Raw genomic sequence first — 26,808 nt, forward strand, 5'->3', positions numbered from 1 at the left:
GGAAGGAACCCCCAAATGTCATCTGGCCCAACCATTCATGGGACAGGGGAGCCTAGATGAGATTCTCTAGCACCCTGCCCAGCTGCATATTGAAGACTTCCCACAATGAGGACTCTGCCACATTCCTGGGGAGGTTGTTGCAGTGATTGATTGCTCTCACTGTAAAAACTTATTTTCTGGTATCAAGACTACTTGTCTTATTCATGGAAAACATTTTGATCATTTCAGCTGAGCTACAGGGGTAAACATGACAAAAAGAATTGGAAAAAAAAAATCATTGTATAAACCACTAGGATTTGTATTCATATTCTTGAGATAGAAACTCGATTCTCACATTTGCAAAGCTGCCATCTAAACAAGCTTCAGTTCCTCATCCAACTCTCTGGCAGCCACAATGCTGTAAATAAAAGACAATGCTTTTAATTTCTGCATATATTCTGGCTATGCTAAAAGAGCTGGTTGAGTCTATTTTTATTCTGCATTTCCTTGATTGTTAAGAATTTTACCATGCTATATTTTCATAAGAGAAATGAGATTTCCACCATGGATTAATAGTGGAACAGTTTCCCAGAGAGGCTGTGGAGCCTCCATCCTTGGAAGTTTTGGAGACCTGACTGGATGAAGTTTTGAGTGACCCATTCTGACCTCATAGCTCAGTCTGCTCTGAGCAAGAGCCTGTGCCAGAGACCTCCTGAGGCCCCTTCTGACCTGCATTATCCTGTGATCCTATTAATTTTTATTCACAGAATCTTTAACTCTGCAGCCTCTGTCAGGATCTTTCAGTACTAATGACTCCTAATAGCCCACAGAAAAGGAAATGTTAAAATCTTTGCAGGCTGTTTTCACCACTGAAGTGGTGAAAAATATTACTTTGCAAGGAGCTGTAACTTCACATTAAAGTGAGCTGCAGGCCAATAAGAGCAATATGAGCTCTAAGCCCAGGAGTAATGTGAGCTTCTTCAGCAAAGCTGAGAAAATCAGTTTTATGATGGATACAGAATTTAATCTCTGAATAAACCCACCAATAAAACCTCTAGAGTGAAAGTAAGAAAAAAATTATAAAAGCAATTATTTTAATAAAAACTGTAAAAGAGCTAAATCCTGTTTCCCTGTGATTAGAAGGGATTTTAGTATTAGTGGCTGACAGAGTGAATATCACATATGGGATCATTCAGGGGAGTCACATGGTGCAAAATGGAAGACAATTGTCCAGGAGGTTTTTACTGTCAGAAGTTAGGAAGATATTTTTGAGCACGAAGTATTCATTCACTTTCTAATTCTGTATCTATGCTTTTTTTCTCAATTATCTTCTATGTCTAACCACATATCTCTTTGCCTTGCTGGTACTTGTTTTCATTCTTCCTTCCCAAAACCAAACAAATTACATTCTGTGACTGCTCCTTCATTAATAACTTGGAACTTGTAAAAACCTGCACCACATTTCTTCTAGAAGAGAAGCTGTCAGCCTGTTTAAACACAGCTAGGACTGCTTTCATTTAACACTGGTACTATGACAGCTCTCATAGCCTACTTGCAGTAGCCAAGTGTAAAATGCCAGTTACAGCCAGCCCAGGATTTCTCAAATACAGTCAAAAACTGAATGTTAGAATCCAAAGGATAAGAATTTGGGAGGAAAAGGTTCAAATCTGGTCACAAAAAAATTATTTTCTGAAGGCAAACCAGTGGGATCTGCCTGATGCAGATGATGAGAAGCACAGTAGAGGAAATCTGCTGTCACACAAGTGAGGAAGAGGAGGAATTGAGCAAGGACCACTCCTGCCATGAAAGAAGGGTGTGTAAAGAGGCAGAGGGGATCTGTGCTGGGGATGTCTGTCAGCACAGCACCCCTGCACACAGCCCAGACACAGCAGGGCCAGGTGACAGCAACAGCTCTATTTTGGGGACTGTACACCTCTGTGGCAGGAAGGGCCTGTCCACTCTACAGCACACTGTGCCACAGCTCTGCTGCTCTTTACTTTAAATAGAGGCATCCAAACTATAATGCAGCTGTTCACTAACATTTGCTGCTGTTCCCCAGCATTACTGAGACCATTGTAGTCACATTTTTCATGAGGGTGACATCCAGGACTCTGACAACTATAACATCTGCCTCTTAAACTCATTAAAGACTTTCTCTAAAAAGAACTAGCCACTGTGACATATTATGGTAATACACAGGAGAAAGAAGCAGTATCAAACTCAGTCTTGAGACTCCTGCTTATTTGTCATGCTCTACTGCAAATCTAAAGCTTCCTTGTGTCCAATTAGGCAGTTATATTAGCTGCTGGTGTAGCTTATCTGTTACCAGGTGTAGCTCCTGAAGAGGTTTTGGACAACAAACTGTTCAGAATCACAGCTGTTCAGAGTATTTACACCTGCCTGGTGCTGGGTGAGGAGGGAATAGAGTCAATTTAAGACACATTTTAATAGGAACAAAGTGGGCTTGCTGTTCATCACACATGTTCCATAATCCACCCCCAACTGCCAGGATCCAGATCAGCATCATTACAGTTACTCCTTTTTTCTCATCATAAAAAAAAACACAAGCCCAAACTAGGTTACATAATAAAGAGAATACAAGTAATAGTCCAAATCACCACTGAAAACCAATTTTTCTATTATTGTGTTAGAAAAGTGTGCTGTGATATCACATGGTCTAACTTCTTAAAAGACATGGTAGGGAAATGCTGTTTATGTCTGAGACCCAGATCAGCTCAGCTAGGGAACCATTTCATGCTGAAAGTGTTACAGGCCTTCTAAAACTTTTATTATCCCTTAGGATTTCAACTAGTTGCTGCAGAACAGGGTATTTACATACTTTAAAATCATGCAGCTGAACTGGGGCAACAGTTCCATAAATAATTTGATACTCCAGGTATAGAATATCTGCCAGAAAAAGATAACAGATATTTCTACAACTGGGGGAAGTTTGAAAACTCTCATGAGCTATTTTGTAGTCCCTAGGTCTGCACAGTCTCTGCAGCTGCCTTGGAGTACACCTGCCTTACAACCACCCTCCTGGCTCCAGCACTGCTCCTCCACTTGCAGCAGATGATCAGAGACTCTGCCATTCCCTGAACCTGGAAATTAAAGCCTTTTGAGAACTTTTATCATATTCATTTTTATGGTGATCATCAAATTCCAGCACAGGGGATAGCCTATCCCTGATTTTACACATAGGCCTCGGTGTAAATACTAGGCAACACACACAAATGCTGCTCAATCAACAAGTAAAAAGACAGGCTTCCATAGGTTTTGGATCTAGCTCCAGTAAAATCATTGCCAAGTCTACAGATGCCACAGTTTTTGAAACAGATTTTAGAATATATAAATATATATATTTCCTGTTTCATATTTAGTATAATTTGTATGTGCAATGATTTTTTTTGTGTGTGCATGCACAACCACATGCATTTCTGTCTGGGTAGGAGCAAAGTTTATGATTGATTTACTTCTGTCTGAATATGGGATAATGAATTTCATGGAGAAATTATGATGTTAATTAAGTCAGCCTAATGAAGTGCCTATGAAACTTGTATCTAGCACTGCACGTGGATGTAGAATTTTAGCCAAATATTTCAGAAGAAAGAATGGTTTAGAAATTTTCAGTGTGGTTAAGAAGAAACTATAAAGCAGATATCCAAGCACAGGTGAGCACTCCCTTTGAAAAGTCTTCACTGTGCCTCATTCTGTGGGAGAGACATGAAAATGTGGTATAAGGTGAAACTCCTGGTCACTGAGAACCACACAGAGGTAGGTTCTGAGCTGTGTGCTCTTTGCAGCTTCATGCATTTGACATTTTTCCAGATCACTTAGGTATTCCATTCACTCATCACAAAAGAGCTTTGCCTCCAGCCACAGAGGTTTGCCCTGAACTGTGGGTAGGTGTGGATTTTACCATCTGTGTTTCAAGTCTCTTTCGTATGTATGGTATAGATAAAATTATCTGCAGTTTTTTCAATGTGACTGGTATGTTGGGTCTGAACCCAGAGGATTATTTTCATTCAACACTGCTAAATAGACAGTGCTCATTTAGCTGGGTTAACCAGTACAGCAGAGCCAATCCGCACATGAAAATTTAAATACAACAGAAATATTGAAAATGTGGGTGGGTTTATTTAATTCTGTGAACCAAGAGAGAATATGCACTGAAACCATATAGATCAATATGCTTTCTTTTAGAATCAGAGGAAGAGAGAAGAGCCAGACCTAACTTTGCACTATGACAGTCATAAAAGGTGGCTTCTAATTCTTTCAAGCTATGAGTGCAAATGTAGGATACGTCACAATCCCCATATGCCTAATTGTAATGCACATATATTCAGTATAACTTCTGCAAGGCTCCCCATCACCAGAAACCAGGGTAAATATTCCCAAGTGGTGTCATCTGAACATGAGCAAGAGAGAAAAAAGGGTTACAATTACTTTGGAAGGAGAGGCTCTCTCTGTCTTAGGGTCTCATCACATTTTCTCATGTGATTCCTCATGTCATTTCTGATGAGGAGCAAATATCTTTCTTAGAGATTGCTTATAGCTGAAGCTAAATTAGAAATTCTTGTATTAAGCTCTTACAGTTGTGTTCTGAATGTCAAAAGAGGTGAGAACCAGTTCTTCCTCCCCATAATTTAGGACCCTATTAGGAAGCAGATCCCCAGAACAGGCATTCTTCACGAAATATCAAATATCAAATCCACAGTCACAGCTGAGGTATGGAGATGAAAGTTAAGTTACAGGCACATAGCAAAGTGTTTAGATGATGTCTAATTGTCAAATGAGTGTTTTCTTCTGGCAAAAAGCTTTCTCAGAAGCAGGTGAAGGTATGACAGATATCTGCACCCACGTCTACCACGCTGTAGATTTTAATTCCTGTAAATTTAGTATTACTGCTCATGTTTCAGACAACAGCTCCACCAATATTAAAAAAAAAAAAATCTGGATTCATTACCAGAATTATGGCAACACAGAGCACCACAAGTGTGTTTAAAGTAATTAGTCCATGACACAATTTAATTTTCTTATTAGGTAATAAAGGAATGCATAGCTAGAGTCTGAAATACATAATAAAAAACTCATGCAAACAAACAAACAAAACAGTGAAAGAAATGTAAAATATGTGTGATTTCTGCTCTTTCCATAATCCAGAAGTTCATTATGAGTCAGGATTCCTATTTACTCTGGCACCAGGTTAAGAAAGATGTTGACAGACTGATTCCTGGGAAACACAGAATTTAACTTGGTACCATCAACAAAATAATATATAGCAAACACCAGCTGCAACTGTCAAGAATCATGGTTTTAAATGGTGCTGTACAGAGCTGGGGTTTGCAATAAAAAAGCCAGTAGCCAAAAATCACAGAATCGATGGATGGCACAGGCAGATACTGGGTCCTGCACAGCATTGTAGAAAAGCAAGATCTTTCCAACCAACTGGACTGGAAAAGTTCTGGTTTTTAAAGCTTTCCCACAAGGCTGTGAACATGTAGTTCGTTATTCTGTTTTTCTGACTTTTTTGGTGGTATTTCTCACTTTCTCCTCAGATACATTCCTGCACTCCAAACAAGTCATTCATTCCTGAATTTAACAGAAGCTAAAAGCTGCCCTTGGCTGTATAGCCAGTGACTAGTTCAACATCTCATGAGACATTTTTCCAGTCTTCTATTAAGAAGTTTCTCCTACAGCTTATTTACTGAGTTTATTTAAGCAGATGAAAAACCACTGTTGCCAAAACAGTGCCAATAAAGTTCTTCCTTCAACACATTTATATTTGCTTCAGCAACCCAATAAGCTACCAAGCTGTTAAAGATTTACTAAAGGGCAGAATATTCAAGGCATTTGTAAACTGGTTATGGAGAGCAGCCAGGGGGACCATTCACATTTCTTTGAAAGTCTTAAACACCTCAGTCAATTTCAGTTGTAAATTTTCATCTTTAGTGAAGATTTCAAATTATTTCTCCAGTTACTTCAGCACTCCTTTCTTAAAGTCCTTGATCATTGCTTTTTGATGACTTGTTCAGCACCTTTACATTTCCTGCATGTTAATTTACAACCCAGCAGATCACACTGAGCAGATCAAGTATTCATGAACTATGCATGTACTCTGACTCTCTTCCCAGATATCTGTAGTCCTTCCTTCCCAACTCTTGCATTGCCTCAAGACTTACAATTCTTTCAGGGACTCTTCTAAAAAGCATCAAATATTCATTCCACTCCCACATACTCTTTCATTAATGAGCCAGTAAGGCAGAGTCAAGCAGTGACTCAGGACCTACAATCTTGCAGCTGTTTAATTCCTGATCTTGGTGAACATTTTAGCCTCAGCTTTTATTTAATGTGGGCACCAATGATACATCCAGGAGCAGTCTGAGCAGCAGCAGGAAGGTGACAGAGTGGCAGTAAAGGACTCTGGAACAAAAGGAGTTTTCTCATCAATCCTCCCAGTCAGAGCAAAGAGATTTGAGCTGGCTGAACCTGGAGAATCAACAAATGGTTACAGGACTGGTGTCACTGCCAGGGGTTCAGCCTCTTTGAGCTGTGTGTTGTGGTTGACAGCCTGGAGGGAAGGGATGAACCAAAGGCATGAACACTGAGAAAGTACCTTCTCACCTCACCCCAGAAAGCAAGAGAAATCAAATTATCTGATAAAAATGAAATGCATTAAATGGATTTAAAGTCAGCAGGACACATTTGCATGATGGTTTCAGCTCTCCAATTCCCCTGAAGTCAAATGGAAATGCATTGGTTGCTCTCAGCAGAATTTGGCACTTCTGTACTCTTAGGAGTGCCAGCCCATCAAATGCTGCAGCTCCAACTGCCATATGGCCACAGCTGAAGCAAGACTACGCATTCCTTTTACATCTTAGCATTTTATTCTCAGTATTTAATTCATAGCACATCATGAGTCAGGCTGTATTCTCTGTGCCTTTTCCTGGGGGTGTGTTTTTCAGTCTATCTGTATGTTCTCTCTCAATGACGTCCAAGAGCTAGCACTGATTCTTATGCTGCCTTTCCATGAGAGGCTTTACACTGATTTTAACAGATTTTGGATCAATCTCTTGCTGCCAAGTTTATGAAAGAGGAAGTTTTATAAATTTGCAAAACACAATTAATTGGCAATTCCACTTGGCTTTTGACAAGGAGCTAAGGATTTTTTCAGATATGTTAGGATACACAGACAAACGTAATATTTAAATCAATAAAAGACAGACCTATAAATAAAGAATTAAACTGAAGCTACTCTGGCACACCTTAATCTGGTAAACAGACCTGCACTAAGGCAGAAAATGGCCAGGCACACAAAAACAGGAATAAAACACTGCACAATTTAAGCACTCACACAATTTTGCACCACAGTGTCCAGGAGTGTGAGGGAGGAGGCCCACAGAAAACAGGGATTGTGCCAGAGCAGGTGGAGTTAGAGGCAGATATGATACAAACATTATTCATGGGCTGAGCAAGCAGCCAGCAGGCGTCATTGCAACATTTTCCCAGTGTCGAGGAGGAAAAATAATTACATGCAGTGTTTCAAGCTGGAGATTGATTAAACACAACAGGAAATTAGAAATGTGCCTGCCTCAAAAATCTGACACAGTAAGAGTTGCCTTAAGCACCACAACCATCTCACCAGCTCTTTGCTGTCAGTACTGTGGTGATTCTCCTGTCAGCTCTGGAAACAGAGGGATAACCAGGCTGACTATCCAGTGATTCATATTCCCAGCATATGGGAACGTTCTTTCACTTGATACTGAACTCATCATGTAACCTTAGCTGTCTTCAACCAATGGGCATGGCAAGAAATTCACTGACTTAATTCAGCCTTATGTAAAGCAGGAAAGCAAATTAAAAATGAGCATAAAAACCAGGAAAATATGTTTACTGTTTTGCCTGTTCACTTTACTGACTTAGCCATAGGGATATGTTGAATCTTCTTTTGTATGGGGATTTCTTTTCTCTTTTACATACTTTACAAGGTTCACTTGAAAAAGCTCAACAGAAGGAGATTTCAAAAATATGCTAATTGAACATTGACAGGAATCTCTGTGGACACCCACAAAAGCAAGACACTAAGAAAATGTCTGTTAAAATCTCCAAATCTGTGCAGGAAGACTAATTTTAATCACATTTTTCTGACTTTATTTTTATGAATCAATGCCACATCAGTCTTTTATGGCCTTTTATTCCAAACTGTTCTGTATGGAGCCCTGCCAGAAAGGAACTCACTGCCCTGGCAAGCTGTTGCATGAGCCTGAGTTAATGCATGCAAAAATACTGCTTACTTTTACTTAGTTTTTAGAAAAAGATTGTGAATATGTGATTGAAACCCTCCAGTGTGGCTTTTTGTGGTTGGTTTTCTGTGGGGTTTTCTTTTGATCCTACCAGTTATTCAACGTTCATTTTCATCAAGCTGCCCTTAATTTTAAGACACATCATTAGAGGTGTTTCAGCACAAAACCTACCTTATCCCCCTTTATTGTAAAATTGCAGTCCATTCCAGGGGACAGTTGAACTATTTTCAGCCAGATGGATTGCTGCCAGCAATGGCAGTACAGAGAAAAACCAAAAACAGGCAAATGTACTGCAATTCTCCACCTAGATGCCCAAAATTTGAGCAGGAATTTTAAGTCTTCTTTATGCACTAGTTGGAAAAATTCTTGAGCCAATCTGAACCTGATCTTCTCATAGAAATGCTCCGCAATGCTGCAGAACACAATTCCCACTGTAATCAATACTGCACTGCATATATAAAGACTTTTTTTTCCTCCATAGGATATATACACCAAGCATTAAATATGAAAAAAAATTGCTTGCAAAGTAAGCATAAAGAAGACATGCATGATTGGTATACTCTTACTTAAAAAAAAGTTAAAGTGATTCATATTCAAACTTGTTAGGGGAAATACAAATATAATACAAGCATCAATGTCAAAAAACATACTCTAGTAAGAATAATTCAGTAAGATTTCAGTAAGATTTCAAAATGAAAGATTTACAAATCTATTACAGATTGCAAATACAGTTGATTTGATACAGGTGCTGCAAGGGAAAACAAATTGCAAAGGCCTAACCATTGCTATGTTGGCTAAAAAGAAACTGAAAATCCCAATCAAGGGGAGGTTTGCCAAAGGACAGGCTGCGTGTTTGGGAGCAAGCAGTGAGCTGGCAGAAGGAAAGAATACTTGCTGATGTGACAATTTTTTTTTTTTTGACCAAAGCTCTGGAATCTGTAGCCTCCCAGCCTGGGAAGAAGAGCTGTGCAGGCCCCAGCAGAGGCAGAAGGAATTGGGTGTACTCACATGTACTCCCTGTGTGCAGAGTGCACGGCGGCTGCGTTGCTGTAACGCCACAAAACTATCGCTGACGACAAAACATCCAGGGTGGCATCAAACTGAAAGAGATACAGAGTCAATTGTTTTGTGGGCCATTAAATGTGCCCTGCACTAAGAGCAATGCATTTACCATCCTGCTGCACAGGCACAAAGCAGCTTCAAATAAATCACTTTAATGAAAGCAGGATTTACGTTTGTTGAATTGATCTTCACATTTTCGCCTTGCATTATTGCACAATGATACACTTCAGAGCTCAGAAAGTCAATCAAGGGATTTAAAAAATTTGAATTTTTAATCTATCACCTGTGAAGATGTTAAGAACAAAACAAACATCACAGTCTGCCACTGTAACACTCCAAGAGATAAAATACTAACATGATTCTAATGCAAAAACTGTAAAGAAATAAGTGTAGAAAAATGCCTGTCAAGCATTCCTTTTTCCTGCAGTCACTAATTTCCTGCAATGGGTTTTGTTTCCAGCCAAGACAATATTAACTTTTTCTCCAAAATCCCACCCAGATTTCATTCTACATTCTATTATTCTGTATCATCAGCAGAATTGCTATGATTGTATTCCCAATTAATGCAGATGTGGTGTCAGGAGCACTGAAAACCAGGCTTGTTCCATTGTAAGAACTTTCACTCTCATGTCAAACTTCCTACAGAGTCAATCTGACCTTCAAAATTGAAAGCTAAAGATAAATTATTTGATATGAGTCACTGCTTGTCGTTAGGAATTTTTTGCTCTGCCACTAATCCAGAAAGTCATGGCAAGGACTGGAGAGGAAAGCTGTCATTCCAAAGTCAATAGTAGTCTGACCATCAGCTTCAATGGGAAAAGTTCAGAAGGGAACTTCAGAATCTGGCTCAAGTTCAACAACAAAACTGATTTTTAATTGAGAGATTTTGGTTAAGATTTTGTATCTGGTGGATAACATCTATCAACAATAAGGTATAAGTATGGGTATTAATTCCAGGATAGGACTTAATGGGCAGAAACTGAAAAAGTATAATTAGAGTATCTTTGCCACCTTTTCCAATGCTTGATTTTAACAATATTTTTTTCTAACCCATTATTGAATTTGCACAACTTTAGATGAATTTACCATAAGAAAAAATATAGTATTTCGTGTTCAGAAAAAGCTTTTGGAAAGAAAAAAACAGTGGATAATATTTCAATTGTATCTCTACTTACAGCAAATCCAAAGGATGATGCACTGTATCTCATTACGGAGACAGCTGAAGGAAAGAAAATATTATTTAGAATCACTTGAAACTTTCTTTACATTATTTTTCTTTTTCTGTTGTTCAAAATCTACAAAACCAGTTTTAACACATGGATTTACTTTCACCCAATTCCCACTAGAACAACCTGACCCAACACTTTAAAAATGTCTACAAAAAAACCTTATGCCACAGGAAATGGTCAGAACACTCCAGAGATTTCTGCCAAAACTCTTATGGGGGAGAAGGAGCAGCATTCAGAAAGTCTGCTCATGAAACAAGCTGTGTTTTAGATGCAGATTTGAGCCAAAACCTTTTGAAACCACAATATCAAACTCTCAGGAAACTGAACACATCTCAAAGTGGCCCTTGCTGCAGCCAGGAGTTTCAGGCCACCTGAACTGGATGACAGAAAATTGCACAGGCCCATTGAGATTTCTTGAGTTCCATCTTTTCAGCAAAAATCCCAAGGGTAACTCACACAGCCCCAAGAAATGCTTCAGGTCCCATCATTTCAGTGGCTTCCAATGGAAAAATACCAGTAGGAAAAGTTTTGACCAATGCTGGCTTTGACCACATAGTACATTCTAAAACATAACCAAGACTGAAAATGGGCTAATACCTAGGAAAAAAACCACAATTGTTTAGATTTTTCCTCACATCCTAATTTCATCACCTCAGTTTTCAATTCTAGGAAGGCCTATCAGAACAAATATTCAACAGCCCAGAGGAATACCAGGGGAGAAGCAGGGACCAGTGGAAGAGGAGTGCCCTGGAGATGGGATTTCATCAAATGCAGCTCAGACCCACAGCAGCCCCAGCCAAGCTCTCAGGCTCCACCTGCTTGCTGTGTTTTGTCAAGGACTACCTGAACTTCTGCTCCCTGAATAAACTCACAGAACTCCAGCTCCAGTATTAAGAGGGCTTGAAATAAAGCCTAAAAGGATTGATTTGACTACTCTTATATGAACAGATATCAGCTAACTTAATAAGAACACATTTTTTGTAGGAAAAACACCCAAATAAAACAAAAACCAGACTCACCAATGGCTTTGTCAATCTTAGGCTGACAAACACAGTATCTAATTCTCAGTGTTCATTAGAGCAGCTTGGCAGAACAGAGACTATGATTTGACTGTGCTTTTGAGTAACAGCAAGCTGAAGTTCTGTGGCACTTATCTGGATAAACAGAAATTAAATTCTTGGGAAAACAAAACCCTTTTGTTATGGATCTAAGACCTGGGTGTGTTCACAAGCACACCAAATGTCAGAAATATTTGCATTGGCCCAAAACACAAAGAAAAGTCATCAAGGTTTCTCTCCACATTCCAATTTTCTCAAAGTTGAAGAGTATTGAAACAGTGCAGATTTACATCTCCCTCTCATTTTCAAACCATGATTTCCCACTATTCTTTCCCTAGATAAAAAAAGAATCTATATTTCTTGGTCAGACTTGCCAGTGACCTGCAAAATTCAGCACTTCACTGCATAATAATAGATTGCCTATCAAATTTTTATTGTCTGCCTCCTTAGAGGCACGTAGCTTCAAAATCTACAGAAGTTGCAAAAAAAATGATGAGGATTCACAGGTACATACAAACTTGCAATGTTCCTGTCATTGCTGCTTCCATATGATACAGTTCAAAGCAACACTTTTACTCCTACTTCTATTTCTAGCTTATCCCTCTAGTGGAATTAACTCCTCAGTTTTTACTAAATTACCAGTTTCTTTCCCAAATCAGACCCAGACTTTAAACAAACTAATTTTATGGTTCCTTTAAAAATGAATATGCAATTTCTCTGGTGATGAACTGCATACAGATAGCCACACCTTAGGAATGCTAGAGGGGACATATTTGGTATATTTAAAGCACAGGGAATTCAGCATGAGAACTATTTTTATTTTATGTATTCTATCACAGCAGTAACACACAATCTGTTTGTCCTGAGCTATCTAAAACAGCGATGAAAAACAAGTATTAACTAACAGTGTCACAACTCTGCTCAAGTCTTTTTGCTAATTAGTGAATATGACTATGACTGGCATCCTATAACACTAACTTTTAATGGTAGAAGGCCATAATAAAGGTAATAAATATTTTTTTCAGCACTGGAAAGATGTATTTCTATATTATCTATTTACAAACTGGCTTTTTAGTGGAATAAACAGCACATTTATTTTTCTTTCAGAGTCAAATAACAATGTTAGAGCACTTTCAGCCCTGACTTAAACACATTAATACTTCTAGCTGGCAAGTACAGTCATAAAGCCCCCCAGTAAATCATCCTAGCTTAAACAGGATGTTTGTCCACAAATCCAGGTTCTGTGGCACAGTGAAAGCAGCTCTAATATTGGATTACAGGGTATCAGCCAATACAGGCTGCAACAGACCAACCACATCCACTAAAATCAACTGTTCCCACTCCAGACACTGCAGCTGAAAGGACTCTTGAGGACATATTTCTCAGCAGGCAAGAAATTGGGAGCCCTGGGCAAAGGAATAATTGTGATCCTGAAGCCTCCAGTATCACTGCTGGAGTGATCAGGGCACTGCAGGGATGGGCCACGGAGCTTTTGCTGATCCCTCACCTTCCCTCTTCTCAAAGTGCATTTTCAGCTACTCCCAGATGGGAATAAAAACCCCCAAAGGTTCCTAATCTCCATATGAGCCAGGACAATGTGGGAAACAATGAGGAAAGAGCAGAGCAGGCAGCTTAAAACCACTGTGAGGCCACATTTAGCAGCTACTCTGTCATAACAGTGGGAGCCTGCTTTTAGCTGTTTTATTGGCTAAACTGGACAACATTTTATTACCTCTACAATAAAACAGATAATCCTAATGCATTTTCCTGACATTTGTAAACAGAACTTGCAAGCAGTCAGAAACTAAAAATAGAGCCAGCACAGTAAGCAACAAATCTTCCTCTGTCTCCACCTGCACAGCAATATCAATTTGTGAAGTCTGCCAGCCTGCAGGTCAGGTTTTGCTGGAATTCCTTCGCCCCTTTCAAAGTGATTTCAAATTTTTTTTTAAAATAGCCTATTTCCCACACATTCTACCCTCAACAAAATAAGGGTTTTACTCATTTCATGTGCTTCAGAAAGGAATCATGTAACTAGGGCCTTAACTCCACAAAATAGCTCCAATTTAACTTTCCAGACATTTAGTCTGCCACCAGCCTTTGTCAGTTTTAATCCAGCTGAAATTTGTTCTTGGGTGAGGACCCTGCAGTTACCCTGGGACTCTCATTTCCTCCCCTGTGTTGGGAGAGCTCCCTGGCACCTTTTTGTACAAAGCTAGGAGACAGGAAATGGGAGAGAAAATTAACTCTCACTCCAGGTCTTTCAAACCAAAATTTTGGGATGAGTTTCACTACAAATAAGAGATGGTACATAAAAACTGCTCCTCCACCTGCCATAAAAATTGCCTCTTACCTACTCAGGATGGGAAAAATTATTTTTAGGCAGCTCCTCTAGATGGAACAATCACTCCATCATGTTTGCTTTGAAATTAGTCTTTCTGAAAGACAGGCTTGGATGTCAGCACATAAAATACCAAGGCTTCAAAAGCACATGACCTGGACTTGGCAGAAATCAGTCAGGCAATTTGAACAGTGCTGAAAGTGGTGGGTTTATATCTCTATATATTACCATACAGATCTTGCAGGTTGTACAGTCACGAGCAAGAGGAACTGGAAGTTCTGTTGAATCAGAAATGAGAATGAAATACAGTCTGTTTTCATTGCCTAGTGTTGGTAAAACATCTAAAACTAATGTAACAACAAATATTTCCAAATAAATCCATTCCAAACAGAGAAAAACAAATAAGCAGTTCTTTTCTAAAAATCCTTGACAAGAACTGAAGGCAAAGAACAGATATGTCTGATAATGTTAATACTTGTTAAAAATGCTATTGGCTCAGATCAACAGGTACACATACCTTCCTCATGTGCCTTCTCACTTCTCCAAAATTCTAGTAGAGCAAAATTTAAGGATTTTTATGCACATGCATTAAATTTCTCCAATTAGCAGCTGCAACTGGCTGCCACATATTCTACCTTATCTACATGGGTAAATCCATAGTTATCCATCAGTGTCATCCTTCTACATCCATATTTCTATCCCAAAGTAATTGGCCAAAGTGTACCAACATTATCTATACAAAATCTTTGGCTCATTTTCTAAGTTTATATTGTATCAACATGGTAAAGGCCCTCATTTCTGCTCAGTACCATTACACTGTTATGTATCTAACAAGTGAAGCCTAAATTTAATGTACATCAAACCTGGATCTTCATCTCATTAGAATTTATGACCAATTTAAAGAAGTCCCTAAGAGGGTTCATTTTTCCACCTGCCTGAAAGGTGTCACAGCAACGCTGTGCAGAATGAACTGCAGGAGAGTCCCAGGAGATTTCAGTCCTTGGGGAAGTTCAGCTCTGGGAATTGAGTGAATGGGGCTCTAGGGCCAGACATAAAGTCTTCAGCTGTGCCACTGCCTGGAAAGTGTCACTGTCACGCCAAGAAACTACAAAAAATCCTCAAGCTAATCATTGTTTGGCAATGGTCAAATCTTCAGCAGTTGCAAACTTCCATAACTTCGTTTTCTTCAGTAAACCACAACAGTTGAATCTATTCCCCATTTATTATTACAGAAGCAGTAAAGTTTCAAGACTTTGTGCAAAGGTTCTCCTTTGAGTTTAATCAAAACAGTTCTTTCCAGTTTGTTCATGTTAGCAGAACATTATTTATTATTTATTATTATTGTTGTTGTTATTATTAATATTATTATCTCTGACTTCGGGATTTTCTGTATTGTCATTCATTTTTCAATGCTTCAATTTTAAAAGTTTTTAAAACCTGTTTTTGTGGTTCTTGAAAAGAAATGCCAGTTCACCCCTGATTCCCTTTGCTTACATGTTTCTTGTTTCCATCTGAAACTGATTATCCATTTTACCATGGTGGTCAGCAATAGTCATAAAGAACAGCAAAACAGACCAGTCCTAAACCCCCCTCAGGCTGGAGATCCATCTGTGTTTTGGTTGCTTTCACCTTCTTCCCTTTAGCCACCAAAAGAGCAGCCAGGCCTCCCCTGGCACAAAGGGGCCAGACTGGGCAAACTCACAGGACTGCCCAATCCTGAACTGTGAAATAATCCTGCCACAGAAAACAAGGTATAACTTTTCAAATGATGAAAACATTCCCCTTGTGGAGAACACAGTGACCCAGCTGCAATACACAGCAAAGTGAGCATAAAGAAGCCTGATATAAAGGCCCTGAATGACAGGGACACACAGACACTGACAGTAAATCTGTTCCTTATTTCAGGAAAATAAAAAATAATGCCTGGGATATCTTTTAACAGCTGCTGAAATATCTTCTATCTACACCAAGCTTTCCCTGCCACCCTTCAGTGAGTAGAGCACTAATAAATGGTCAGCCAACGATACCAGAGCCCTCAATTTGCTATGGCACTCTTTCCCAGCATCACTAGAGGTGAACACCAGGAACCATTTCCTAGGGAAAGCTGTTTGTAAACAGAAATGAGGTAACTCCATCAGGCAGAGTTAGCAGCAATCTCCAAGGCTGAGCCCATGCAGGAGCAATATTCCAGCAATATTCCAGCATGTGCAAGTGCTCTGCAAAGCACAGGAGAGAGCAGGATCCCTCCTGTCTGGCATCCCACTGCTTCACACACTCCTGTGCTTCCTCTCTCAGGTGCCAACCTTCTGTTTTCAAACAAGATCATCTCAAAAAAAATAGAACACCAATAAATCAGAGCAAAGGAGGACTTGGTCTTTTTGTTTAGCTTTGGCTTTCCAGGGGGGCCGGAATGAAAAGAGGGCCCATATGTTACAGCTCCAGTTGAGCTTTATTGGGATACTAAATGCATATGCTGGCATTTCAGAATAGAAATATTGAAACTTTTAGGTCTATAAAAAACCAGCTAAATACATGGTGCAAACTCTCTGCAACTGAATATACAGGTGCATACTTTCATCTGTTGTATTTCAAATGGGGTCACTTGAAATGCCCAAAATAACTCACTGCAATGACATTAAAGCACATTGTCTTTTAATGAAACTATGTATTATTGATGCCCCAACTCCAAATATAACAACTGAAATGGCCTAGAATGTTGCAAATGCTTGTAACTGCACATTTACCAGGAAGGTTTTTGCAGTTTATGCCTACAGTCCACAAGTTTTGTAATTTCGAGCCTGGAGTGAGCTTCCAAAACCAAAGGAAGCACTTTGACCCTGAACAGGGACAAGCAAGGAGTGGTACCTTGGCTAAAAAAGCCACAAATTACCACAAATGTTGGGTGATATCAGACACACTCAACAGCTGTTTCTGAAGCCCTCTGGCCAAGATTTGTAACTTGCTGTATCCAGAGCAGGGTTATTTAGTTTTAATGACCTAGGAGACTCTCCAAACACAAAATTTCTCCCAATTTTTGTTTTACTGACTAGAGGCAAGAGAAGTATTGAACTTCTACTCAGCACAAAAGAAAAAAAACCAAACCTGTTCTTGGAAATCTTGAACAGTTGATTTAAAACAAAATTAACAGAATAATAGCCAGGACACCAAGGTGAAGAGCGTTATCTGACCTAAAGAGTTTCTGGAATCTTCATAGGGATTCAACAAACTCATGTTTTATAAACGTATCCTCAAACCTGTAACAGCTTGGACACAGATTAAACATTTTTGCCAGTCTGACGATTTTGAATTGTTAATCAAAGAGATGAAACACTGCCATTATTCTCAGTTTCTGGTAAGTTCTTGTCCTCTGGTCACATTAGAAAGATGAAGACATCCTTTCAAAAATATAATTAAGGACAGATATTGTACAAAAGCTCAGATGTATTAACATAGAATTTATATGCAAGGATTCAGGCTAACTGCAGCACAGCCAACAATAAATATATGGATATCATTGGCTGTGCTACTGGATGCATATTGGTGTCTGTAAGAAAAAAATATTGTTTATAATTTTTATTTAGAAGCACAGCACACTTAAAAGGGCATCACCAGTGAGAACTGCATCCCCTGTCCCTGACAGGGTCATTTGTCTCTGTTCCTGTACAGAAGCCCACTGGTTGTATTTTAAAAAGATGTGCAATTTGAAGTTTGCCAGATTTAGACTAGAAGAAATATATCAGATATATCTAAGTGCCAAAGCTCCAGATTTAGGGTATTTTTTATTTATTTTTGCTCTCTATTTTCAGGTTACTATTTCAAACTTTACTGTGAGCAGGTTGGGGTATTTTAGAACTCAAGAGCTTGAAAACTTTTCCTTTTAGTGTGTGTGTGAAGGAAGTTATGGGTTTTGAGGTAATTATAGACATGTAATTATATTTACAATACATTAAAAAAAAGTCTTCCTATTTCAGAGGAAAGGAAACAGAACTGGATCAGGAACCACAGGAGATATTTGAAGATCAGCAATCCAGAATAAGCTTAATAATCCAGAACTGGAGTCTGAAGAGATGTGACTGTGTGAAAAGGCAGGTAGCTCCAGGTGGCTGGCACAGTCCCACATACCTTGCTGCCAACCCTGAAACATTTCCTTTGCTAGGATTCTTATCTCTAAAACAGGGTGCAAGTACTTCCACAGACTAGCATGTTACACACAGGGAAAATCATTTTACCATATGAAAGGATGGAGTAATTCTGCAAAGAGTGACAGTGGGCACCAGCAATATCTTATCTATTTGAATAAACTGTGTCGTGCTATGACCTGCCTTTTATATTGCACATTGTCAAAGCCTTAATTTTTAGAACTGCAGCCTTTACCCATGGAAAACAGTACTCCAATTAGAAACCTTCTGTAGGAGCTTTATGGCATTCTACAGCTCAACAGTTGTGAGAGACTATTTTTATACTAAAAGTATTTGAACAGGCTTCTGAAAATCAAAGCAGATTTCTTCTATAGAGAAATACAGCTTCAGAAGTGTATCAAGTGCTGAAATAAACATTAATTTTGAAAATGATTTTGCATTGTCCCTTAACTTGCATTAGTATAATGTAATTATAATTTCTGAAAATGTTGTGACTTGTGCACCACTGGTAGGTTTTAAAGCTTGTTTTTGTCCTGCTGAAACTTCTAGAACACAAATGCAGTGGGAGCCATGAATGCAAAGGTGACTATTTTAGGCATCTCTCATTTTAGCTCCCTATGAAAAGTTCTGAATTTGGATCAGAGAAAAATGAGTCCATACAAAACTGTCAGCTGGACACCAAATAATGAATACACCTAAAAAAATTGCAAAAGGTATTAAAAATTACATTCAAACTCAGATATCTGAGAACATAGAGGCAGGCTGAAACTTTTTTAAAAATACATTTCTAGTATGACCACCTATCTGTGTTCCATTTTTTTATGAAGGTAAAAGAAGATATTTGCTTGGAATTTTCCTTGATATTCTTGTCTGGTTCCTCCCTTAACTCACAGGTGACTGTCTTGCAATGCTGTTCTTGAGGAAGATAAACAGAAATAGAATAAATTCTCTTCATGTCTACATTTGGGATTTAGAGACCTAAGGCTGCTACCCTGGTTGGACCCCATCCACACCTGACCAAAACCAAAACTGGAGGTTTATATTCATTTCTCTGTGCATGGCTCTCCTGAGAGTGTCAAGAATGGAACAAGGTGTGAGCACAAGACCAGAAGAAATTCACATTCATGACATTTCATCTCATACAAAATGTTTGTTCTCTGAGCATTTTAATGAACTTCGAAATATGAAAACCAGGGAAGATCCAAACTGAAAAGCATTGGTTGTTGAAAGATAATTAGTTGCCTTCACAGCCCTTTTCATCATCCCTATTGATTTCAGAGACAAGACACGTATCAGGGCACCCCCATTTAATTAGAAGGCTGGTGAGCAGCTCCAGAGCCAAAACAAGCTGCCAAGTACAATTAAGCAGGCTGCCAGAATACAGCACAATCTTAGAGATTTTCCTTTTGTAAAGGGAGATTAGGAATGCACCATCCCAGACAGCTCAGTGACTTACTGGAGAAACTTAAAAACCCGGTTTTACATACATGTCTAAACAGAATTCCAATTTAAAGTTGCTTTTTGATGTAAAAAAATTTAGATACCTCAACTGGCTGTGGGTAAAGGATCAGACTTCTCCAGCCCATTTTAGTATATAGGAGCCTGAGGACCTGTTCTCAGAAGTTAAGCACACCATGCTAAGGACACCTCTACATCCTTCTTCACAGCTATTCCATACCCCATTAAATCCTTCTTTAATTTACTCTTCAGTTTTAACAAGTGAGAGTTCAATTCCTGCCATTTAACATCATAAACTAGTAAAACTCTCACAGAGGTGTTCCCACGCTCTAAATCTGCAGTTTTAAAAATGCAAAGTCATTTGCTGTCCCTTTACTGGTCAGTATGTTCAAGAATTTCTTTATGTGGCACATTTGACAAAGCACCAGAATTCACACATGGAAGGATTATATTGGAGTAAAGTAACAGATATTTTCCAACTGAGGGTCAATTGGGAAAACTATCACAATTCTAACAAATTTTGCTAATAAACTTGCAAAATGCCAAAACAACAATGGTCACCCTGAATAAGCAAGTTTATTCATAATTTAATCTCAGTACTGTCCTAGCAATATTTATTTATATTTACTGTATTGTCAGATAATCTGTGGCAGTTTATCACTTAGATTGTTACACTAAAAATTCATTTCTATGATCAGATAATTTGAAATAAAGAGATGACTGAAAATGTTACCTTGTACAGTTAGACCAAATGGCAGATTTTATCACCTATTTCCATATATTTTATCATGGGTCATGGTCAAAGTAATATTAAACTAACATTCCATCTCTGGTAGTGAAAATTATGTCATTTTGCACAAAGCAGTGAAATAGTCCAGGTAATTCAAGTAAAACGGATTGATTTCAGCTCACCATCTAAAAGATAGTAGATTGTCTCTGCTTCTTGTACGGCTGCAAAATGCCAGGAAATCTTCAAGTTTGAAGTGAATTACTTATGCTCCTTTAATAAAAACCTCCAAGCAATGAAAATTCACCCTTCTTGCACAAATTTAATCAAACACTCAAGTTCTGAACACAAACAATTCTGTTAAACAAATCAAAAGTCAGAAAGAAAAATAGAAAAAGTAAACCCTCTGTGCTATCTTTTATCTTTCTAAGCTGAAATATAAACAAACCTTGTGGGGAGAGAAGCAACTGTCTGCTGGTTCTCTGTTGAATGTAACTGTAGGGAGGAATTGCAGGCCCTTCAGACAAATCTCTTCCTCAGACAATGTGTTAATCTCAACAATCTATTGCTAAGGGCTGCAATAAAGAGCCCTGTCATCAATCCTCCTTCAGTGCAGTAGCAGGGGATGCTCTGGCAGCAAGGATGCCACAGACACATAGCACACATAAAATAGCTCTGCACTCAGGCTCAGCCCACAGCTCAAGAGCAAACCTGATGTATCACATCAGCTGTGAGCCCCGAGTCATTAAGCAAAAATTAAAATGAAATGTGAGCCTTACTTACAAATTTCCTTTGTTGTGTGTTTTTTTAAACAAGCTCCATTAGTAGCTTTTAAATGCAATAATTCTAAATAAACCATCTTGCAACACTTTGGAACATCTTAGAACAGTTTTCTTCCAATAGCATGGTACTGACTACAGGCTGCAATAGGAAATCATATCCAGCCGTTCAAAGACTGGGAAGAGCTTCCCCGACAGACCCAGAGTTGTAAAACTGAAAGAAAAGCCACTAAGTGATTGACATACCACACTGCTCTGCATCTGCCCAATTTTAGAGTAATTGGCTTGACACATCTTCTGCTAACTCTGATCAAAGTAACAGAAGACTTGAAATCCTCTCTGATGAGATGAGCTTAATTCATTTGGACAGAAAACAGTCCAGATAATATCACAAAAAATGTGATGATAAGACAGAGGGATATTACAAGGCTGTATATTGCTATTTACAACATGCAATCATGTCAATAAAACTCAAACTACATCAATTATTTTTTGCTGTTCCATGCACAACAACTCCAAGGAGCAAACTCTTGAAAAGCCTTACAAACATATTCCCAGGATAAAGCCTGCCATGTTAAGAAGCAGCATATACATGTTTTTAACATACAGAGAATTTCTGCTGTTGGTCTTTTTGCTTTTCTTTCCTGTTATGCAGCCTTCAAAACTAAGATGAAAATGTTATTTGTCAGTATACAGGGAATGTTTAAAGCAGAGTTGATATGCACTTCACCTGGAGTCTAAATGACTTTTCAGTAGAAGATACTAAACACCAAAAACCCATGGAATCATCTAAAATATCCTGACTTAATTTTTCTGAAATGATAAGCATAGTCTCTGAAAATCCAGTTTCAAGATTTCTGCAGTTGCCCTTCTAAAAATGGATGGAACTTTAAATGTGTTAAAATGTCTTCTACAATCACCAGAGAGGAAAAATTTTTGGCAATACTATATTTTTAAAAACATTTATTCAGATTATTGAAAGCAAAAAACCCAAACACGCACACACTTTTGTCATTCTTAGATCATCATCTGCTCCTCTTTAAGAGATCAGCCAGTATCTACTCATTCTCTGGCTTTACATACCAGTAATGATAGGTTTGGGTTGCATTTGTTTTGCTTTTTTTTTTTTGTTCATTTATATATCATGTTGAGAATATTTGCTGGTTTTAAAAAGCAGAAACCTAGAATTACTAACACCAGAATGCTGGACTAGTATTTATAAAATATCCAATGGTCTGGACTCATAGTCATCAATCCCGACCCTTGAAGCTGCGATTAATTTAGAAGTAGTGGATTTTGTGATGCCTGAGATTGTAACACTAGTGCAGCACTGCAGATTGAGCAAAGATGTCTTGCTGACCATTCCCACGGTGCCAGAATTGGTGTTTTCCTTCCTTGGCAAGGTGAGGCTTTGAACCTCCTTGGCTGATGCAGCAGAGCAGCCCCAGCCTGAGCCCCCGAATGACAAAAATCCCAATGATTCCAGCCCTGATTCCTCTCGGGATTTCCCTCTCCTGCTGCCTGAGAAGGGGCAAAGCCTTCCCAGCCAAAACAGGTATTTCATACTCGGTGACAGCTCTAAGTGTGTTCGCTCAGCCACTGCTCTTGATGACCTCCCAGCCTCCCCCACAGGTGAGACATCCTTTTAAGTTTACAAGTTATTGCATTGTTTTCCCTGGGCTGCTCTTACTCATCCTTCCAGCTGCCTGGTGGGCAGAGCCATAAAACAATGCCAAGTCTGCTTTGCAGCAGCACAAAAGAGACTGCAGCAAGTTCATTCAGTCATTTTAAGAGAAAAATCAAGAATAAAAAAATCAGCAGTAAAATGAATGTAAATAATTTGATGTTAATGCATACAAGCACACGAGTTAGTTATCTTTGTAGTCTTGTTATAGTAGAGTCTAACAAATGTTTTCCTTCTACCCCTGAGCATATTGACTCAGGAAACACTATTGCAACATTCAAAAAGTGTAGATTTTATTATTATGTTAAAAGTAGCTTACTTTTGGAAGCAGAATGAACAACTTACTTTTTGTCACCTGTGCAAAGAGAATTAGAGTGACTTCCAGAGTACTCTGAATTCACTTCCCTGTGTATTTCATGATAACTTGATTGTGTACCTAGGAGGTAAGAGTCCAGAGTCTCAGACTGTGTAAATTTACACCAAGTTTCTCTAGATATGCTTGTTTATTTATACTACTTGATTATCTTATCTTCATACAATTGTATGTGTTCGTAACACTCAGGTGAAATTTAAAATTTCCCATTTTGAATAGAGTATAGTAAAGAAGTCTAAAAATTTCCATGGAAATTATTGAGATAATGATAGTACTGGATAAAAGAATACTTACAAGTGAAAACATTATTTTGCAAATATATGTTTGAAATGCTGAAAGATAATATCCTTTCTTCAAATTTTTAGCAGCTTCTTAGGTATCCTGATTACTTCGTTTTGCATACTGTCTCTTAAAAAATATGCTGCCACACACTACTTCATTCTGTCAAAAAATAAAATAAAGGAAATTGAAAGGAATCTCCAGAGAGAAAAAAAGTTATTTCAGAGCTGGAGCTGAGGCTCCTCTGGGGTAGGAAGTGGGAATGACACAGCTGCTCCAGATGGAAGCCATGAGATTAGTCACAGTTCACACATAAAGTCTTGAAAGGGCTTAAGAACAATTCTGAAAGTTCTTCTGCAGCAAGAATTTATCCTTGTACAGGAAAGGAGGTGATCACTCTGAACACACACAGTGCAGACACGTACTTCTAATAATGTTTGTGAAGTGGATTTGCAATCTCCCATGTGTCAAAAAGCTCTTATGATACAGTAAGCAATCTTTATAATATGCATATATTCTGTTCTATATATATGATATAATCTATAGGCTCGTCATTTCAAATAAAATAATTATTTATTTCCTTTGCATTTTTTATAAATGTACGACAAAAAAACGAAGGGCCATGGTTCAGGATCAGTCACTAGGTAGTCACTACAAGCCCACTTTCTGTGGCATTTAGTACTGCACTGTATTTTGAGTTATCAGCCACAAGACTGTGCCAACTGTCCAGGAGGGATCTTGGGGCACAGCTCTCCCACCTATGTTATCCAAAATGACCTCTTGGAATGACAGGTCACTTTCAACAGTCATTCCAAATGTAATCAAAATCCTGAACAAGTTTTGATGGATCCCAGTCAAAACAAGGAAAATTCAGAGGGGAAAAGGATCAAAAGCCTAAATTATACCCTAAATATTCCATTTATTTTCTTTTTTTCATTTTTTTCCTTCACATGCATGATCTTCCCAGGAACACATAGCAAATGTATTCCTCTTTTGTATAAAATACTTATTTGGAATTTGCTTTTGTCATAAGCCATAACAGGAACAAAATGTCAGATCCTTACCTGGCCAGCTGTGTGTTAAAGCCAACACTGATTCCTACCTGATTTCACTGTTAGACTTGAGCTTTGATTTAACAAATCAACAGGTTACAAACTTTACAGTGGGAATTATGAGCAAACTCACTCACTGGCATGGCTTTTAATATTTTTCTAATTTCCAGCCTAGAAGGGAAATACCTGTGTTCACCTGCTCTTGTACAATTATAATTCTTATAAAATTAATCTTGCCCCTTAATAGCTCAAATACCTCCTCCCTATGACTCTGACTGGCACCCACACTGTCCAAGGCTGGCTCCCCTGTGCTGGGGTGGCCCAGATCTCATCTGACAGTGACACAGCACCAGCCCACAGCTGGGACCTCACTGGTTATCTGAGCACAGAGATCTGATAATCACTGACTCATATGCATTTGCAGAACACTTTCATAACACTAATTTAATTGGAAATATTTTCAATATCAGAGTCTCAAAAGATAATGACTTGTTGGGGTGTGATACTGATAAAGTAGAGTCCAAAATAAGCCATTTCCTTATGAACTGGGTAATGACTTTAGACCAGATATTGCTTTTGCTGCAAATGAAGCATTTACTCAAAAGCAAATACAATAAAGGAGTAAAAGGCACTTATCAGGAGTTATTAAGTAAATATGATGGCGAGAACTTTAAATAAATTTGTGAATTATTTTTGTTCATGCTGTACATTAAGAAAAATTATTCTCTCAACTGTTTCTGCTATTTATGTCATGGAACAACAAGAGAGTGATTATTTGATCCATATCTTTGATGTTCTTTAACAAATTCAGGATTAAAAGTCTGCAGCTTTGTACTGACACAAATGGAATCAATGAATTCTTCAATTCTGCTGTGAAAGGAATTGTGAAAACAGGTGTTGGCACTTGGGAACTGCAGTGCTGAACACAGGCCAGGTGATTAATTTCATCACAGGTACCATGGAGAGCAGTCTCAGAAAGAAAAGTTCATTGAGACAGCTAGAAGAATATATGCACAAACAAATGGAAACCATTTTATAAATATTCAGTAAGATTAGACATTTTACATTCATTCAGATTGACTGTTTGTGCCAGTTTAGTTTCCCTATATAATTCAGGTTCCACCTATCTAAAATACAATCTTTATCATTTATTGATACAACTAGTTTGGCACATATAGACAGAAGTCTGAAGTGGCATCCAGCAAAAACCAGATTCAGATTTTTACACCTCAAGAAAAAGTTAATTACAGTAATTTTGATTATTTGCAAATTTGTATCTGACAAGAGTCAGGGGCTGGGCCTTTACCACTCTGTGATGTTCAGACAAATTCTCAGAAATGTAAAAATCTGCTGGTGTTAAATTTTTTTTTTAAATCTCTGGCAGCTGACCTGAAATGGATGTACAGCATCTGTTTCCTCTCAGCACCACTTTAAATTTGTACAGAGAACCATACCAAGAACATTTTCAATTCCTTATAAAATTACCTCTGTGAGTAATTTTGATCCATAGGCAAAATAACTGTCAAAATAAAGCCCATCAATAAGGTACCAGTTCATCCTTAAACTTCAAAAGAGCTACTTAAGAATCCACATGAAAGTTTATCACAGCAAGGATAATGACAATATCCTTCCTTTCTTAAAGAAACTTTAATCTAGCTTGACGAACAATTTGTAACTCACCTTTTATTTTACAACCAGACAGAAATAAAATATGTAGAAACATCATCAAAGAAAATCCTTCATAATTTCATTACACAGGTTTGTACAGATTATTATGAACGTTAAAAGACAGAAGAGTGTCTGCATAGCAAGTCCTGCAGAGATGAGGTGATTTCCTAAAGAGTTTGGTCAATTAATGATATTCCTTGATGTTACTTTAAAGATGCAGGTCCTCTCTCTAATAGATTTTAGTGCAATGTGTTTCTTGTGACACATAACTCCATTGTCAGAACACGAAAATGACACAAAGATGTATTCTTATTTTCCCTTTGGTTTCTTTTGGAACTACTGCAGAACAAACATCATCCCCAAAGCTGCTCAAGTACTGAAAAACAATAAAAACAACTGGCCAAAACCATTCCCTCAGCCCCTAGGTGTTGCTAAGGATTTGAGAAGCTGTAAGGAAGTATAAAGCAGAATTCACATCGAATCAAATGCAAACTAGCCACTTGTTTACATCTTCCAACTAAAGAAAGGGACAGTTTAGCTCAGGAAAGGTGCTAAACAAAAGCTTCCATGTGTTTTCCATGTGTGTGTAGGCACAATTACACATGCAGTGGGAGGAGGGAAGGAAACCAAACTGAGCTGGCAGATATGGCATTTGTGACATTTGTGGAAACACAGAA

General features: G+C 38.3%; 1 protein-coding gene across 1 annotated transcript in view; it reads right to left on the bottom strand.

The window, feature by feature from the left end:
* Positions 1 to 26,808, bottom strand: part of TMEM163 (transmembrane protein 163) — an 85,586-nt gene that overhangs the window by 23,271 nt on the left and 35,507 nt on the right. Inside the window, exons 3-4 of the mRNA XM_014870823.2 lie at positions 10,520 to 10,563; positions 9,291 to 9,382 (exon numbers count right to left, since the gene is read on the bottom strand). Of these exons, the coding sequence (XP_014726309.1) occupies positions 9,291 to 9,382; positions 10,520 to 10,563 (136 nt within the window). The remainder of the gene's footprint in view (positions 1 to 9,290; positions 9,383 to 10,519; positions 10,564 to 26,808) is intronic.

Source organism: Sturnus vulgaris, chromosome 7 (assembly GCF_052056855.1).
Source record: "Sturnus vulgaris isolate bStuVul1 chromosome 7, bStuVul1.hap1, whole genome shotgun sequence".
In the NCBI taxonomy this organism is placed as follows: domain Eukaryota; kingdom Metazoa; phylum Chordata; class Aves; order Passeriformes; family Sturnidae; genus Sturnus; species Sturnus vulgaris.